General features: G+C 38.7%; 1 protein-coding gene across 2 annotated transcripts; it reads left to right on the top strand.

Moving 5' to 3' along the window:
- The first annotated feature begins 596 nt into the window (after window positions 1-596).
- ZNF800 (zinc finger protein 800) lies at window positions 597-15,750 on the top strand. 2 transcript variants are annotated; one of them, XM_052667776.1, is made up of 6 exons: window positions 597-722; window positions 1,268-1,375; window positions 3,535-3,630; window positions 7,458-7,601; window positions 10,295-12,050; window positions 13,470-15,750. In XM_052667776.1, the coding sequence occupies exons 2-6, from the start codon at window positions 1,315-1,317 to the stop codon at window positions 13,477-13,479; spliced, it is 2,067 nt and encodes a 688-aa protein (XP_052523736.1). In that variant the 5' UTR covers window positions 597-722; window positions 1,268-1,314; the 3' UTR covers window positions 13,480-15,750. The 2 variants fall into 2 exon arrangements, with proteins under 2 accessions (XP_052523736.1, XP_052523737.1); XM_052667777.1 differs by having other exon boundaries at window positions 13,466-15,750.
- Window positions 15,751-17,052: the final 1,302 nt, after the last annotated feature.

Here is a 17,052-nt window from a genome sequence, read left to right as displayed (position 1 = left end):
AATTCCACCACAAGCCGAAGCCTGGCCCATCATTTCCACGGCGGTACCGTCCCTCAGCGATTTTCCTGTAACGATGCGTTTATTTCTCGCATTTCCTAACAAATGATTTTCTTTACGCAAAGGAAGGTTTCCATGACGAGGAAGAAGTCTCACTCGTTTGACAAACTTTTTCCTTTGGCAAAAATCAATGAACCCCATTCCAATCTCCCGTTGCCGAGGTTTGGATTGCACATCGCGGAAACCTCTCAGAGAATTAATCCGTCCTCCAGGCGTGGAAAACATCGATTCACGCCGCTTCTCGGCAACTCAACCACAACAACAACTTTTTCAAACGACGCGGGCCGGGCTGCGACAGGGCAGCGGCACCATCGCGAGCGACGGCGGCTGCTCCCGCCAACGTCCGGACGGCGGCACGCCGGAGCGCCGCCGCGTAGCCCCTGCGGCGGACAAGACGCCGGGCTCCCTCGGCCGCCGAGCTGCTCCCGCCGCAGCCCGGCGCCAACGGCCGCGTGCCGCCGCCCGGCACCTGTGCGGCACGGGCGGGGGAGCGGCGGGCGAGAGGCGCCTGCGCACTGCGCGCCGCGCGGCCCCTCGCCGCCACGGCCGCAGTCACTTCCTGCCCCTGTGCCCATCCGGCTCCGGGGTCAGCGGCCGCCGCTCTGGCGGGACAGGGGCGAATAAAGTGGAGTTCGGGGCGGGGGAGGCCGCCCGTCCGCTCCCAGGTAGGGGACGGCGAGCGGCGGTCCCGCGGCGGTCTGCCCGCCGCTCCCTGCTGCTGCCGCCGGCGGCGTTCGGCGCCCGCTGTCACCTGCCGCCCGCCCGCCCGTCCCTTCCTCCCCGCGGCTGGCGCGTGGCGGCCCGGCGGCTCCGCGGTGCTGCCGCTGCTCCGTTCCCTCACGCCCGGCCCGGCGAGTTGCCGGCGGCGCGGTTCCGCTCCCTCCGTCGCGTGGGAGTTGCGAGGTGGCGGTGGGGAGCGGTGCGGGGCTGCGAGCGCGGCTGAGGGTAGAGGAGGAGGAGGAGGAGGAGGAGGAGGAGGGCGGGCGGGAAGGAGGGAAGGAAGGAAGGAGGGAAGGGCGGCCGGGGCGCAGGTGGCGGCGGGCGGGCGCGGGGCTGGAGCGGGCCCCGCGCGGGAGCGGCGGGGCCGTGCGCTCCGGGAGAGCCGCTGCAAACAATGGAAGGCCGAGCGCGCGGGGCCGCCGCGGAGCCGGGTGCGCGGCGTTCGCCTTTTCGCTCCGTGGAGCTGATGGCCGTCTGCTCGTTTCGGCAGGAGCGAGCCGCTGCATGTAAAAGGACCGCGGGTCGTGCGCACGGAAAATGCCTCTGCGGGACAAGTGCTGTCAGACGGAGCACCACCACCATGGCTGCTGCGAGCCAGGTACGGCGCGGGGGCGGCCGTGCGGAGCTGCGGGAGCCCGGGGGGTGACAGCTGTGCGTCGTCGGGGGGCGGTCGGGGCGTGCCGCGGCTCTGGATTATGCTGGAGCTGTCCTTAAGTACCCTCGAGTTCAACCTGCTCAGTGTAACTCTCAGATCCTGTGGGGTGCCTCGTTGTAACCCGTGGCTCCAGGTGGGCGCTGCGTGCCTGTCAGAAGCAGGCGAGAAAACACGTAAAGATTCCAACTGTTCTTGTTTTGAGAAGTGGAGTGTCTTGGTCTGTCTTTAGTTTCTTTTCTTGTTAAATGACGTTTCTGGCGATCTCTTGCATTTTTTGAGTATCCCTTTACTTTCACCCTCCTCTGGTGAGCTCAGATGAGCACAAGGATCTTCTTGTCAAGGTGGGGGGGAAACCCTGGAAGTCCTAAACCTCCTGTCTGCATCCCATTGCTATGTGACACAGGAGATGCTGCCAGTAGAAAGTGCTTGAAAGTTTCAGCTAGCTCACTGGATTTTCTGTAACTGTTATGCCCGTTGTTACAATTGGTAGTCTAAAAGTAAACCTGGTTCTTTTCTTCTTGCCTTTCTGTATAATTTGTTATTTGGATGCTTTTGCTTGTATTTGAAAAAGAAAGGCATCTTTTTTTGGAATTAGTACTTGAAAGTCTGCGTGTGGCAGCTTGATTATACTACTTTGATTAACTGTAATTTGAGAGAAGATACTGTTCAGCTAGAAGAAACACTTTTTGCGTTTAAGTTGAAATGGCTTTGAGTTGTTCTCGTGTTTTATAAAGGCTAAAATACTTTTCTTGCCCTACAAATAACAGTGATGTGTGATGCCCGCTTCATGTATGTCGCTCCTTGATGTCAGTGGCTCTTGCATATGCATGTTAGGGGCAGTATGCAACCCAAAGTACACTATTTTGAAGAAGATGGAATGGGCTGGTAGACTACAATATCTCATTGTGTTAGAAATCCCTAAACAATTAACTGATTTGTAATGGTTGTTACGTGTTCATATGTAACAGTATATTATGGGGTCAGCACAGTCGTGTGGTGTGTGTTCATTTTATCATTCCTTTCTTAGACTGCTTTTTCTTTCTGATGTTCTTTTCAGCTTGAATTTACTTATAACCTTACATCCTGCATTTCCTGCATTTACTCTATTTGCAGTTGGTAAAACTAAATAGATTTTCACAATGCTGTTAGTGCTCCTTACTAAAACATAAATTTTGTAGAGCTGCTTTGTGCTGGCATTAGAAATGGAGACCTAAAAATGGTCTAATTGCGTCATAGAATGGGCAATGGAGGAGCCAACGGAGGAGCTACAAGTTTAGTTTTGCTAATAACAAAGATGACTGACGTGATTTTTGCAAACTTGTGCTTGAGTAAGTGCTGGTATTTGTGTAAATTTGGTATTCCATCTGAGCAAGGCTTGGTTGGTTTTTGAATATACAGCAACAGAGTGCTGTTAATTCTGTGTGCGTGAGCGCTGTGTATCAGAATAAGTTGATAATCTTTTTGCTGGGTAAATCTTATAATAGGTTTTATGAAGATTCCAGTGTAACATGAGACTTCATGTTGTTACTTCTGTAGTTTGCTTGAACCAGAAGCATTTTTTGAATGCAGTTTTATTGTGAAAACTATTATGGTACCTGTCTTTGGACCATACTAGCTAGATATGCTTGTGCTTTGTTCTGATCATGGTGGAATGGATGTGAATTCAGGGTGCAGTGACAGCACTGAATGTAGTACGTTCAGAAGAGATGTGTTTGGTAATTTTCTGTACATCTGCTTTGTTGTTTTGGTTTGAACGATGGGAGTCAGGTAGGCTGTTTTGGGGAGCTGCCTTAACTGATGGAAACTTCTGATGAGCCAGCATGGTTCAGTATGTTTATGTTTGATACAGCTTTGAGTACATTCTTGATTTGACTAATCAAGATGACAGCATACTCTCTGAAGGTATCATGTCTGGAACAGTCACTATCTTATTATATTATTATTTTTTAATTCACTGTTGATGAGAATTTTTGCCTAAGACAGCTTGTACTGCATTCTTGGCCTTTCACTTTAGCTAGCTTATTCTATGCTTTGAAAATCTATAATTTAATAACAATCGTCTTTGCTTTCTCAAATGACTTACTATCTTTTATGTATTTCAGTGCATATATTGGAACCTGGTGATCCTCCATTACTACAGCAGCCTTTGCAAACATCAAAATCTGGTATTCAACAAATCATCGAGTGTTTTCGATCAGGTATAAAGCCGTGGCTTAACTCTTAGAAAAGTTTATTACCTTATTTTAACAGTTATTTATTTAGGGTAGATTTAGTGTATATTTAAACAAAACAAAAAATCAACACCTGACTTTCTACATATTTGTAAAATATGGATGGGTTTTTGGTATAAAGTGATATTTCTTTTTGTCTGCATTTTCATGTACGCTGGTCAAGTTATAACTCCTGCTGTATAATCATTTTTCAAAACCTTTTTTTTTTTTTTTCCCTTAAGAAATAGCTTGTTCTTCTGCTTTATGTCATCCCTCCAGCTGAGATTAATGAATTCATACTATAACTCTTGAGTGGCAGACAAAATTCAATATTTGCCTTGAACTTTTTAGTACTGCTGTATCATATTACTTTTATGGTGTTCCTTGACTCTTTTTTGGAGTTGCAATTCATAGCAGTGAACCTAAGAATAACAGCTGAGTGTTTGGATGAGCGTACCAAGGGTGATTGAAACCTGTAATGCTTTCAAGCTGGTTCTGCGATTCTGACGTGGCAGAGCAAACTTAGTGCAAGAACACTGAGTTTGTGCTTTTAAGCAGTTACATAAAAAGATTTTATATAAAGCAACAGAGCTTTATGTCTATGAAGTAGTTGTTTCACATGTAAGTCATTGCTGGTATGCAGTGGGCTGTGTGTCTGGTCTGAGTTTTGTAGAACGACATAGTATTGTGTATGTTCTCCACCTGCATTTAAAAACTTCATACAAGAAAGAAAACTGAATATGAGAGTCATCATTAGCAACTTTATTTATGTGAGTGCTTCAATGAAATTGGCATAAAGCCTCAAATATGTGTGTGTCAGGGCCCTTTGACTTGAAGGAGGCTAATGGTATTTCAGTTGGCACTAGTACAAACTGCAAGTTGTCTGTCTCAAGGCAACTTCTAGATTGTCCTTTCTGGCATTTGTTAATTGATAGCTTACCTAGTTGTCTTCGTGGCAGTTGCACAGAAGGCAAAATGACTTGGACCAAGATTTTGCAAGTTAGTTTTGAACACACAGCTTTTCATTTTGCTAAGGAGCTCTTTTGATTCTTAAAGGAATGTTAAAGAAACAGAGCTTAAAGCCGTAACCATGAAAGCAATTTTAGCAGAATGCTTCTCCAGTCTTAAAGAGCGTTAAGGATAACAAATTAATTAGTAACTCCTTTCTAATTATGCTAGACTCAAATGCAACAAAATCATAATATAGTAAACAGCATTTTTATATGAATCTTAGAATGAATCACAGAATGGCCTGGTTGATAAGGACCACAATGATCATCCAGTTTCAACCCTCCTTCCTATGTGCAGGGTTGCCAACCACCAGACCGGGCTGCCCAGGGCCTCATCCAGCCTGGCCTTGAAGTTCTGGACTTCTGTAATACTGTTGTAAAATAGAATGTTCTCCTATGAGAAAGTGAACTGCTGAGGTTTTTGTGGAAAGTGAAATTGCTTGCTGAGGGCCTAGCCTTGGCTGTTTCTGCCAGAGAATTGTTTGCAGTGACTGATACTCTGTATCAGTTTCTTTTGGTAGAGATGCATTCTGTTACCTACCTCTATTGCTACATCATTGCTTGCCCCAATGAAATGCAACTATGAAATAAAGCTACAGTAAGCTGGAGGAAGCACATGCTGGTGGAAAACTGACTGCTTCTTGCCACAATCGGTAGCTGGTGAAGAATGTGCAGATGCTTGCTTTTTCTCTGCCTGATGAGTCAACAAGAACAATGGTTGCTTTAACTTATTTTCTCTTCCAAACTCAGGAGTTTGGAAGGGTCTGTTGTATAATCCACAAGGACCCATTAAGTCATTAACTCTTATGAAAAGCTTCACGGCATAAGAAAGATTTGAAGCCAGAGGAACCACTGCATCATCTAGTCTGACCTCTAATATAAGTCCTCAAAATTCTTAAGGCTGATAGTTTGAATTAGACAGTCCTTCAGTACTGAGGGGTAGAGAACTTTCATTATTACATGAGAGAGGGGTGGGAGAGAAGGATTGAAGGATTGGTTAGGAAGGAGAGGTAAATTAGATGACTTTTTTCCATTCGAAGGGTATACTTGTGTCTAGGATATGCACTGACAGCACAAGTCAAATTTTATTTCATGGTGTACTGACACCAAGCTTGAGGCCTTTTATTTGGATTATAGATAGTGACTTATTGGAATTTCATCTACATGGAGCATGTTCAGTTCTGTTCAGCTGTGTTTTTTTTCATGTTATTTTCTTTACATGCAGGCATTGAAGTATTTGTGGGTGAGATTTCAGTAAATAACGTGTCCTTAGGGGGAACTTCATGCAGTTCTCAAATTTGGGATTTTTCAATAAATGCAAGTTTTTTTCCAGTGGTCTGTTGTCTGTAAAAATGCAGGTCAGATGAAGATTAGGTTGATAACACTTGAAGGGAAGAGCAGTGAGAGAAAAAGACAAGAACATAGGGCAGTGGCTCAGGGAAGGCATAGGCAGAGAAAAAAATTGGATGGTAGCCTCAGGTAGTCAAGTTTAGGTCCTGGTTTTAAGCACCTGAAGAAGGTATTGTGCTTTACTAAAATGCAGTTATAAAAAGATTTATAGCATTATTAGGCCAAGAAATAGAAAGCTGACTAGATAAGGTCTGTTCACCTTGAAGAACAATTATGGAATTATTTGTATTTGAACAAGCTTTTTGTTTAGAACATAATTCTGCAGTGTGACTAAGTTTGATCTTTAAATGGAATCCTTAGTTGTCCACGTTGACCAAAACCTTGAGCTTCTGCTTCAGCTGGAAAAGTATATCTAGATGCCATTTTTACTGTTTCTTAGTTGATTGTTACACTGTTGATACTTTGCCAACTTTCATTATAGTTTTGCTGTTTTGACTAATTTAGATTAATTTTGTTTTGTTCCTCTATTAAAAATAAAATCAAGTTAGAGCAATTAGCTGAATTTGTGTAGCCAGCGTTTTCTTCTTGTTTGGCATGGTAAGTATTCATCATTCAGTGATTCATTGCTCATTGTGGACATTATGTTCATAGTTTTAGCAAGATGTGAAATGAAGGAATGGATTTGAAGTGTAATATAAACAAAAGATTCAAAGTTTAAGCAAGGCAGGAGCTGGAAAACCTACAGTTCTAGATCAGACTTATCCTTGCATGTTTGGATATTTTATTTTTGAATATACAATGCGTATGTATACAGTAGTTTGGAAAACCTGCACATTTTGTTGAGCAATGTGTGTTTTAAGGGAAAATTTTCTAAGTTATTTTATTCTTTTTGCAGGCTAAAAATATGTCTCCAGTTCTATTTTCTTCCATAAGTACGGTCGCTTTTATCTTGTATCACGTGCCTGGATGCAGTAACACTGATGTTAGCTCTTTGTGCTTCATTCTTACACTCTGTTGTATTTTTTTTTCCTTACCTCATAATTTATTACGTGAAATAGCTGCATTTTTATTGCTTTCTTAACATGATGAGCTTTTTTAAAGTCTCTAGGTGCTTATTCCCTCCTCCTAGAAAATTGTATTACAGCAACCAAATATTGTACCATGGAATCCTTATTAATGTTAGCTGTTGGTTTTGGTCCAAGTCGTTCTGTTCGTTCGCTGTAAATAAACTGTAATATGTGTAAACTTTAATTTTTATGTATTTATTTCAAACTAGGCTTATTTTCATAATGGAAGTTGATTACATATCATAAACTATGCAGTGAAATAGCATTAATGCAAGATGAAATGCTGATATGATTGTTGTCTTATAAAATGCTTTTGCTTTCATGTGATGATGCGAGTTAAAAAATGAACATAAAACCTTCCTTAAGTATAATGTTTCTTTTATTACAGGAACTAAACAGCTTAAGCATATCTTGTTGAAAGATGTGGACACCATTTTTGAGTGTAAATTGTGCCGGAGTCTCTTCAGGGGATTACCAAATTTAATTACTCATAAAAAGTTTTATTGTCCTCCAAGTCTTCAGATGGATGATAGTAAGTTTTCCTAATTGTAATATCTTATAAAGCCACCTGAAATTGAGAAATTTCCCTTTTTTGTACCATTCGTACAAATGCACGAGAAACAAGATGCAGAAAACTGATGTGGAATTAAATTTAAATGGTAACGTATGTTGATAACCTTTATGGTAGAAAAGAAGCTACAGTGCTGAATGAATATGCACTAACAGCACAGACCCATAAAATAATCAAACAAATATAATCAGACAAGAATATAGGTCCAGTGCTTTAACAAAAGATGCCACTGTTAATGATTTTTAATTCTTTTTAATTCTTCCACTTTTTTTTCTTTGGTTTCTTTTCCCTCTGGAAGATAATGAAAAGCTCACCATGATCTGAGAAACTGAGTCTCATAGAAAAGCTTGAATCTAAGCAGGCATTTTGGTTTTATATCAGTAGAGTTCAAAAAGAGTTTGGCTGGATCATGTAGAGTGATGTGGGTGATGTGTGTCATTTTTTCCTGTACTTGGGAAGTATTTGGTAATCACAGATACAATCCTTCATTGTTAGTCATGAAACACAGACTGAGAAATCACCCTTTTTGAAGACGTTTTCTTCAGTTACACTGTATTCATTTCTCATCACTTCACCTCCATCTTCCCTCTGGGAACCAGACAGGATGCCTGGGAACATCACAAAACTGCACCAGGGAAGTTCAGACCAGACATTAGGAAAAATTTCTTTACCATGAGGGTGGTCAAACATCTCTCATGCTTGATAGACAAGTAGCTGATGTCCCCAAGGCTGTCAGCATTCAGGAGGCATTTCAACAATACCCCTTAATGATATGCTTTAACTTTTGGTTAGCCCTGATGTGCTCAGGCAGTTGGACTTGAAAATCCCTTCCGACTGAACTATTCTATATTCTTGGGGCATTTTTGTGACCATGTCTAGCCCACGTTCTTTTTTGTAGAGAGTAAACTTTATTATTAAAAGGAAAAAAATGAATGTATTTGCAAAAAAAAAACCACCCAACAACAACAAACTATTAAAGATTCATTTCAAGTGATAATGATTTGTTGATGTCAGTAAAGCTGAGTAACTGAGAAATGTGCCAGCATCTAAAGTGTTTTTTAAAGCTGCTTTTGTTGTCATGGTTGTCTTTGTTGTCTTCATCAACATAGATGTGATGATGATTTTTCTTCCGTAGTGTCTTTGTACCTCAATGTTTCAAAAACTATGCAATTATAAGTACATGTGACTTAAATTCAGGGATGTCTAAGCAAAATAAGATTAATCTGAGTAAACTTCCAGTCTAGCTTTTGGCTAGCTTTCCTTTAATTGGCTGCTTGGCTGATAGAGTTCACTGTTCACTAGGAAGGGTACAAATGAAAACGATAATGCTATGTTCTCCAGATGAAAAGAATAAAACTAGATGCTCTGAATTAAGTTGCTGCCTTGAAGGAGATCTTCAAATCATTTTGGAGAATTTCAAATGGTATCATCTCAGTACCTCATGTTTTTACATTAGTGCACGGGGGTTTTAGTTGTGCCAGTGCTGATGTTTAGCCTGCAATGCTGGAAACTAGATCATTGAACTTAGTTGGCATTTAAAAACAGAATGTTTCTCAGGGTTGTGATATCATCAGTAGCTTGTAAGCAAATGGGATTTTTTATTTTTTTTTAAATCTCATTTTTCGTTTCATAATACAAAACCTTTAGGGTATCTCTCTCACGGAAAAAAAAAAAAAAAAGGCAGGAAAATTATTGGTATTTTTGCTTTTAAAAAATACAGTGCACGTAACATCATTGCAGTAGCCAATGATGTAAATGGTTCAAAATCATCGGAATGAACTTTTTTGAGAGTAAGTATATTAAAACTGTACTTCAAGGGCAAACTTAACACTTGCAATGTTTTCTTTTTTTTGCTTAGGCTAATAAAGGAGAACCACTGTATCTTCTTTTCTTGCTTTTTTTTTTTTTTTTTTTTTAGTCTGTTTCAACTCATTTTCAGGGCAGACCATAATATGAACTTTCGGAGAAGCTCAGTGGAGTCATTTCTTGAAGTAAATTCTTTCACAGAATTCTTTTGAGGAATTAGTAGGGGAAAAAAAAAATCTAAAATAATATAGGATTTTTTTGTCCTTACATTTGTTACTAAGTCTCTCAAGCGTTTTGGTAGTCCTAACAGTTTTCAGTGCCCCAGAAGTTAAGTTCTGTCTCATCTACGTCTGTCCTCACACAATGCTCAGGTTACGCAGACATTTCGTTGGCTCTTAAGGACTGTTCAGAGTTCATGGCAAAGAGCTTGTGTCCAGAAATGGGTTAATTTATTGAGGATGCCTGTTTCCAGCAGTAGGAAAATTGGTTTTTAATTATATTTCAGATTAGCTGCACACCTAAGAACAAGCACAATCTTATGTCCTTAGTTTTGCAATTGATAGTGACTTCTAGAGAACAATTTAATTTGAAGCAAACTAGTTTTTAGCTTAGGTGGCTTCCACATTAGCATACTGGAAGGATGTAGTTCCACAGTCGGCTTCTAGTAAGAGTGTTGCTTATACTGATACATTAAAAATGATTACTCAAAGCCTTTCTGTGTGAAAGATCAGAAAAATAGTAACAACGGTGCATGTTTGGTGTCTAAATTGACACTTTGAGTTTTGTGAAACTTAATTCAAGTTGCCAAATCATTTAAAAATGTCTTTGCTTTTTTTTTTTCCCTCCAGACCTTCCAGATATAAATGATAAACAGAGTCAAGCCATAAGTGACCTCCTGGAAGCAATCTATCCAAGAGTAGATAAGCAAGAATATATAGTTAGATTAGACCCTATAGAAACGAATCAGAATGCTGTATTTCAGTATGTGTCAAGGACTGATAGCCCAGATGAGAACACAGAAAGTAGTAGTGCTCCTGATCAAGCTCCAGTACCAGTACAGGAACCCAGCACTGAACCATCCAAGGCTGTTTCAGCTCCGGCTCCGGTTGGGGACACTGTGGAATTACCTCCTGCTGATCCTGTTACAAACAAGGTGATCCCTACTCCTGAAGAGCAGCCCCCAGCAGTAACACCTGAAGTGGACTCTTTGGATAATTTTGATTTTGGCCACCAGTTGGTTTGTTGTCTTTGTAGAAAAGAATTTCATTCTAGACGCAGTGTTCGCCGGCATATTAGAAAAGTACACAAAAAAAAGATGGAGGAGCTGAAGAAGTACATAGAAACAAAAAAGAAACCAAATCTGTGCTCCGCAAAAGGCCGAAATAAGAACGTTCTTGTAGCATTAGGTAGAAGTTGTCCTGTATGTTATAAATCATTTGCCACAAAAGCCAACGTAAGAAGGCATTTTGATGAAGTCCATAGAGGATTAAGAAGGGATTCCATTACTCCTGATATAGCTACAAAGCCTGGGCAACCTTTGTTCTTGGATACAGTTTCTGCTAAAAAATCTTTTAAGACCCGAAAACAAAAGTCGTCTTCAAAGGCTGAATACAATTTAACTGCATGCAAATGCCTTCTGTGCAAGAGAAAATATAGTTCACAAATAATGCTGAAAAGGCACATGCAAATTGTTCACAAGATAACTCTTTCTGGAAAGAACTCTAAAAGAGAGAAAGGGCCCAACAATACTGCCAATGGAACAGAAATAAAACTAAAAGTTGAACCAGCAGATTCTGTAGAACCTTCGCCCCCTTCCATCGCTCTTTCTCCACAGAATGAATTAAAGGGAACAAATCATTCAAATGAGAAAAAGAACACACCGTCAGCACAGAAAAATAAAGTTAAACAGGACTCTGAAAACCCTAAATCAACCTCTAAGTCAACCACTAAATCAACCTGTAAATCAACTACTAAATCAACTTCTAAGTCAACCAATGCATCTGCTGCAGGTGGCCAGCAAAAAACCAGGAAGCCAAAACTTTCAGCTGGCTTTGACTTCAAGCAGCTTTACTGTAAACTCTGTAAACGCCAGTTTACTTCGAAACAGAACTTGACAAAGCACATTGAATTACACACAGATGGAAATAACATTTATGTTAAATACTACAGGTGTCCTCTCTGCTCTTATGAAACACGTCGCAAACGTGACGTGATAAGGCATATAACTGTAGTTCATAAAAAGTCACCACGCTACCTTGGGAAAATAACTGCAAGTTTAGAAATTAGAGCAATAAAAAAGCCAATTGATCTGGTTCTAAATAAGGTGACAAAAAGAGGCCCTCAGAGGGATGAAACAAAACAGATTGGTTCAAAACACGATGTCACCTCTAATTCGCCCAATAAAAAGTATGAAGGAGCTGATGTTGGCATTGAAGTAAAAGTAACAAAAAACTTTTCTCTTCACCGATGCAATAAGTGTGGGAAAGCGTTTGCCAGAAAAGCTTTTCTAGAACATCATAAGAAAACCCACAAGGCGAATGTATCTCATTCACCTGAAGAAAACAAAACCAAAGGCAGAAGTACGAGATCTAAAGCTGTTGTCTGGTGAGGAAAATATAGTGTTTTGTCTTTTTTTTTTTTCCCCCAAACAAAACAGAAAGCACTACCTTTTATGTTCTGTTGTTGATATATTGCCAAAAACATATAGATCCATAGCAGCTTTAGCAGTTTAAATACTGTGATATATGTCTGAATTGTTTCTTAATTTTTATTTTATTTTATTTTTTTTTTTAGAGTTTAGGAAAAGAGTTAATTTCTAAATTTGTCATAGCAGGAAATTGGAGTAGAATATAGATTAAGCTGTACCGAATTGACTTTAAATTGCCTTAAGGCATCTATTGTAATCAAGCTAACATAAGGACATTTCTAAAGTAGCATGTTTTCAAATTATCAGTGCCTTTGGTTCATTTGAATAACGTAGCCTGTTAATGAACACCTCAGTAACCTCACTGAAGAAGCACTAAAAGTACCATGGTAAAAGCTGTTGGCAGAAAATTTCTCTATAGACATATTAGAATTATTATTTTATAAATATGTATATATAATGTGTATTGTCTGTGTTCTGTCCACAGAAAGGCATAGAACAGTTTCTTTGAATGTAATTTGGGTGCTTAATTTCTTTGGTTTAAAATGAGTTGGAGTTAGGATTCTAAGGACACTTGTAAAAATTGTCAGATTTAGGATTTGATCCTTGTAGTACTTATTTATATAAGCACAAGTTTGGAGACTTCTGGTGATTCATTTTTTAAAATGTTTGAACCTCATAGTTTTTTTTGTTTGTTTTAGCCTAGATATTTATACAACTCTGGCCAAGAATTTTCTTAATTTCTGCCTCTACAGAACGCTGGGATTTTTTTTACACTTGGGGGATTTGTATTTGTATTTTCTTAGTTTTCTGTTGCCTTCGTTTTAGATTAGAAATTAGAGGATTAGAGAGGGTCTGATTTTTAAGAGAACCTTTAAAAAAGGGAATTAATAGACATAAGTGATAGTTTTGTATTACAGAATGACTGAGTGATGCCTGAAGGTTTGGGGATTGTACAAAAATGAACTGGAGAGACGTTAGTGATACCTATAAGAGTTTTTAACATCTTTATTCAGAAATATCCTTCTAGCATATTTGGTGAAAAGAAAACCAAGTTATATGTGCCTTATTCCATCTTTTTACTCTGAAATTCTGTATCCCAGAAGGTAATTTGATTTGAGTTTAGCGTTTGTAGTGAATTGCTACCTAGGTATGCTAAAACATAATGTGAAACATGTGGCTTCCTAACAAATCTGGGTTAAATGGGATGGAACTTCAAAAAATGAGCTGAGCTGGACCTTGAATTATGGTGATTTCAAGAGGCCTTTTGTATTTTGATGGTAAATTAAAAAATTGAGCTTATTTATATTGTGTAATTTAAGAAAGGATTGTACTGGTAAATGCAAAGTATTAATTTATTCCCATTTCTTCTCAGATAGGTTCAAGTGATGTTCGGAAAATTTGGAGTTCATTTGCATGAAAAAGACTTTAATGTGGTGTTGGAACTGCTAATATCTTGATAATGGTACTATAAGGAGGAAATATCTTCATAAGCTGTTGTTTTCTTACTAAATTACATCCATTCTGACTGCATGTAGTTACTGCCTCCTCCCAAAACACTGCTGTAGTTGAAATGCACTTGTGCTTCTAAATTAGCAGTTAACTGTGCTTATCTTATGCAATTGAGGTTTGATACGAACTTTCTGAACTTAAAAAAACCCATACAGAGGCAACTTGACAAACAACAGCTTTGGAAGAAGACTTTTGTTCCTCATTTAGGAAATCATCTTCAGAGAGCTCATCGTACTGTTCCTCCCTGATAGTGCTAATTGCTAACCGCTCTGACTTTTTTTGTGATATCCTACTTTGGCAATTGTTGTTATATACTGTTTTAAACTTATTACAAATGAATGTATAAGAGCAAACACGTAGTGTATATTGGCTGGATTGTACTAATTTTTAGTATTTGCCATAACATCAGTTTGTTCATATAGACTAATTTCCCAGTTCTGGGATGTCCTATACTACAGTCGCTTCAAAGATGTCCATATTTTTTCCACGCGTGGTTCGTTGGACAACTTGATAAACATCTAGGATGTTTACAAGAATATCCACATTCCTCTATTCTTTATTATTTTTTTAAAAAATTATACAACAAGCACTTTAATGATAGTTGCAGTTTATTTTTTCAATTTATTTTTTGAAAGATCAACACACTAATGTTAATATGAAGGTAGTGAATATTCGTCGATGTGTTATAGACAGACAATCTGTGCACAACCACTTATAATGTTAGTTTATTTCATTAAATATTAATAAAAAGGGAGGATAGTATGAGAGAAACTCCGAGTAATTTTTCTCTCGATATGATAAATGACCACTATAGATAGCACTTGAATTTGTATAATTTGGAAAATGTTTTAGATCCTTTTTATTTTAACCTTTTAACCAGGACTTTAGGAAACCTGTTGCATGCCTGCCATTATGGAATTCTTGGTGGGTTTCGTGCAACAGTGTTTTTTTTGTTTTGTTTTGTTTTGCGTTTTAGAAAATATTTTGTTTAGTGATTTGTGTCAAATTGCTACAATTTGAAAGGTACTGTACATCAGAAGAAATACCGTGTTTTTTATATAGGTTTACTCCTTTACTTAGGGAGGTGCCTCGTGTTCATATATACTTTTTGTATAAAATATATCTAAAATTGTTGATCACAAGATCAGGAGTAAAAATACTTTTATGGATAGAGAACTATTTGGCCCTGTTAGTGCATTGCACTACAAGTACTGTGAATGGGAACTGGACCGTAGCTGTTGCTCAAAATGTTCTATATTGAATGTACATGCTTTTGTTTGGATAAATGTGCTGTATTTGGTTGAAAATAAAGCAGACTGGAAATCACTTTTTAGTGTGCATAAACAGAAAGATGTTTTTGTAAACCTGGAGTATCTGTCATTCCACAATCAGATAGTACAATTTTGCATTTTTTGTAAAGCTTACCATCTGATCATTGAAACTTGTTGTTTGTAATATGCTGTTGTAATAAATGTTTTGGTTTTGATATTAAAAGTTTGGCACTTGTGGAGTGAATGTTTCTCCACCTTATGGTTGACACTTTGATACTGACTTTTTGTCATTTGTAAAGGTATCTCCTTTTTAATTAAGCAACATTTGCTTTTGAGATCCTTTTAAAACAAAATTGAATACAGATATTGAAGGAGATAGGCTATGTGTTTACTTCTTACTAAGAAAACTGAGTTATCTAGTTTGCATTGTGAATTATGTTGGTGGCCAGAGAATGTTAACTCTTTGTGTGATTGGAATATAAGATCTGCCATAATTGTTGCTTATTCTTCTGGAAAGGAAGAACTTCTTGCTTTTTAGGTGCAATTTAAGTCATGTTCCTGAATACCAATGGGTTAAGATTAAGAAGTTAAAAAGCCAGAATAGTGATATAATAACAGTTCATTTTTCAGCTGTCTGTGTGGTTTCCGTGGTCTGTTCTGGATATATGAGCAGTCTGCATCTTGAAATTCTAGAAGGTAAAGTTATAGCTGTTTCAAAGAAGCTTTCTGCAAAAGGATCTCCAGTTCTGTATCCATGTAGAGAAATCATTTTGTTCCAGTTGAGATTGTGAGTAGTGTATTTGCTTTTGAAGATGTAGCTTAATAATTAGCAATTGTCACACCATTTTTTAAAAATTAAATCTTCCATTAAGTTAAATCTGCTGCAAAGCTCTTTTGATGCATGAGTCTCCTTTCTGTCTTGTGGATTAGATTCGCTTTCTCTTTTTTCCTGTAAGGAAAATGAATATGAATATGATAGACCTGTTCAAATGAGTGATTTTTTTTAAAAAAATCTTTTTGTACTGCTATCTTGAATGGGGGGAGATGGGGCAAGGGGCAGGGATTGTACAGAGGAGGGGGAAAGGATTGCTGATTGCCCTTTTTTGACTAACCCTACAGATTTGTAATAGAGTTTTGGGTATAATCAAGATCTATGTGGGTACTTACACATATATGTTGACATGAGGATATGTTGACAATGAAGATCAGTTGTTAATTAAGAGGCACTCTTGCATAGGTTTGCTCATTGATAAGACATGTTGGATTGGCCTTTGTTGCTTGGAATATCAGAAAACAAATGTAAGCTGTCCAGTGTGCCTTCGGAAATAAAGCTGAGAAGCTGAGTCTTGTTAAATAGCTTTGTATTCAGAATGTATTTGGCATATCACATAGAGAATTTTGAGGATGTTCTAAGCTTTTTGTATGGGAGATGGTATTGAAAAAGAACTTTTTTTTAAAAAAAGTAATTCCTCTGTTTTCCAATGCCAAGGTTTGAGGAGCCAGCTCGAATGTCAAACTGATGTAAAATCTTGCCTAACCAGCAAGTGAAACTCACACTTGATGAGACTTGCTGAAGTTCCCAGTCTAGTAAAATGTTGAATTCTAACTAAACCACTTTTACATTAGTTAATCTTCTGTTGGTTGGAAATGTCCTTTATTCTTGGTTTTATTTTTTTATATTTTTAATTTTGGAGTGTTTTCTATTCTGCTTCACTTGCCTTTTCTCTCTGAAACCACAGTTTGTGGGGCTTAAAATCCCTGTAGCGATTGGTTTACTCAGTTTTAGGAGAGAATTAAGTTGTAGCTGAGATAGTTGCTGGCCACTGTCACCATTTGTGTTTTGCTGGATTCCGATGAGATGGACTTGAAGCTGCTGTGCTGTGATTTATGTGACTCGTCAAATGCCTGAAGTACTTTGGAAAGGGGCGATTAGTTTTGATTGCTGGTTGTAAGAACCTGTGGATAGATATTTTATGTGTTTCACTTCTGCTGAATAGTAAATTACAGCAATTGGATAGCCACAGGTAGGTATGTTAGCTGAGAGATTAGTAATAGAAAGGAAATTAAGTTGCTTATTTGGATATCCAAGAATTTAGACATTTCCTGTAGAAACAAGTGTGTTGCACTATGGATTGGAGCAGTGGATTACTTCTTTATGCTTAGAAGTCACAATCACGTA

This window comes from Tympanuchus pallidicinctus, unplaced genomic scaffold (genome assembly GCF_026119805.1).
Source record: "Tympanuchus pallidicinctus isolate F22 unplaced genomic scaffold, pur_lepc_1.0 scaffold8, whole genome shotgun sequence".
NCBI lineage: Eukaryota > Metazoa > Chordata > Aves > Galliformes > Phasianidae > Tympanuchus > Tympanuchus pallidicinctus.
Note: the sequence above shows the minus strand (reverse complement) of the source record. Positions and strands in the feature narration are given on the sequence as shown.

What these genes read in the sequence shown, in the direction of transcription:
- ZNF800 (XM_052667776.1), top strand. Translation starts at nt 1,315, where the DNA reads ATGCCTCTGCGGGACAAGTGCTGTCAGACGGAGCACCACCACCATGGC. An exon ending in CCATGGCTGCTGCGAGCCAG is followed by an intron (nt 1,376 to 3,534) that starts GTACGGCGCGGG and finishes TATGTATTTCAG; the next exon opens with TGCATATATTGGAACCTGGT. An exon ending in AAGTCTTCAGATGGATGATA is followed by an intron (nt 7,602 to 10,294) that starts GTAAGTTTTCCT and finishes TTTTCCCTCCAG; the next exon opens with ACCTTCCAGATATAAATGAT.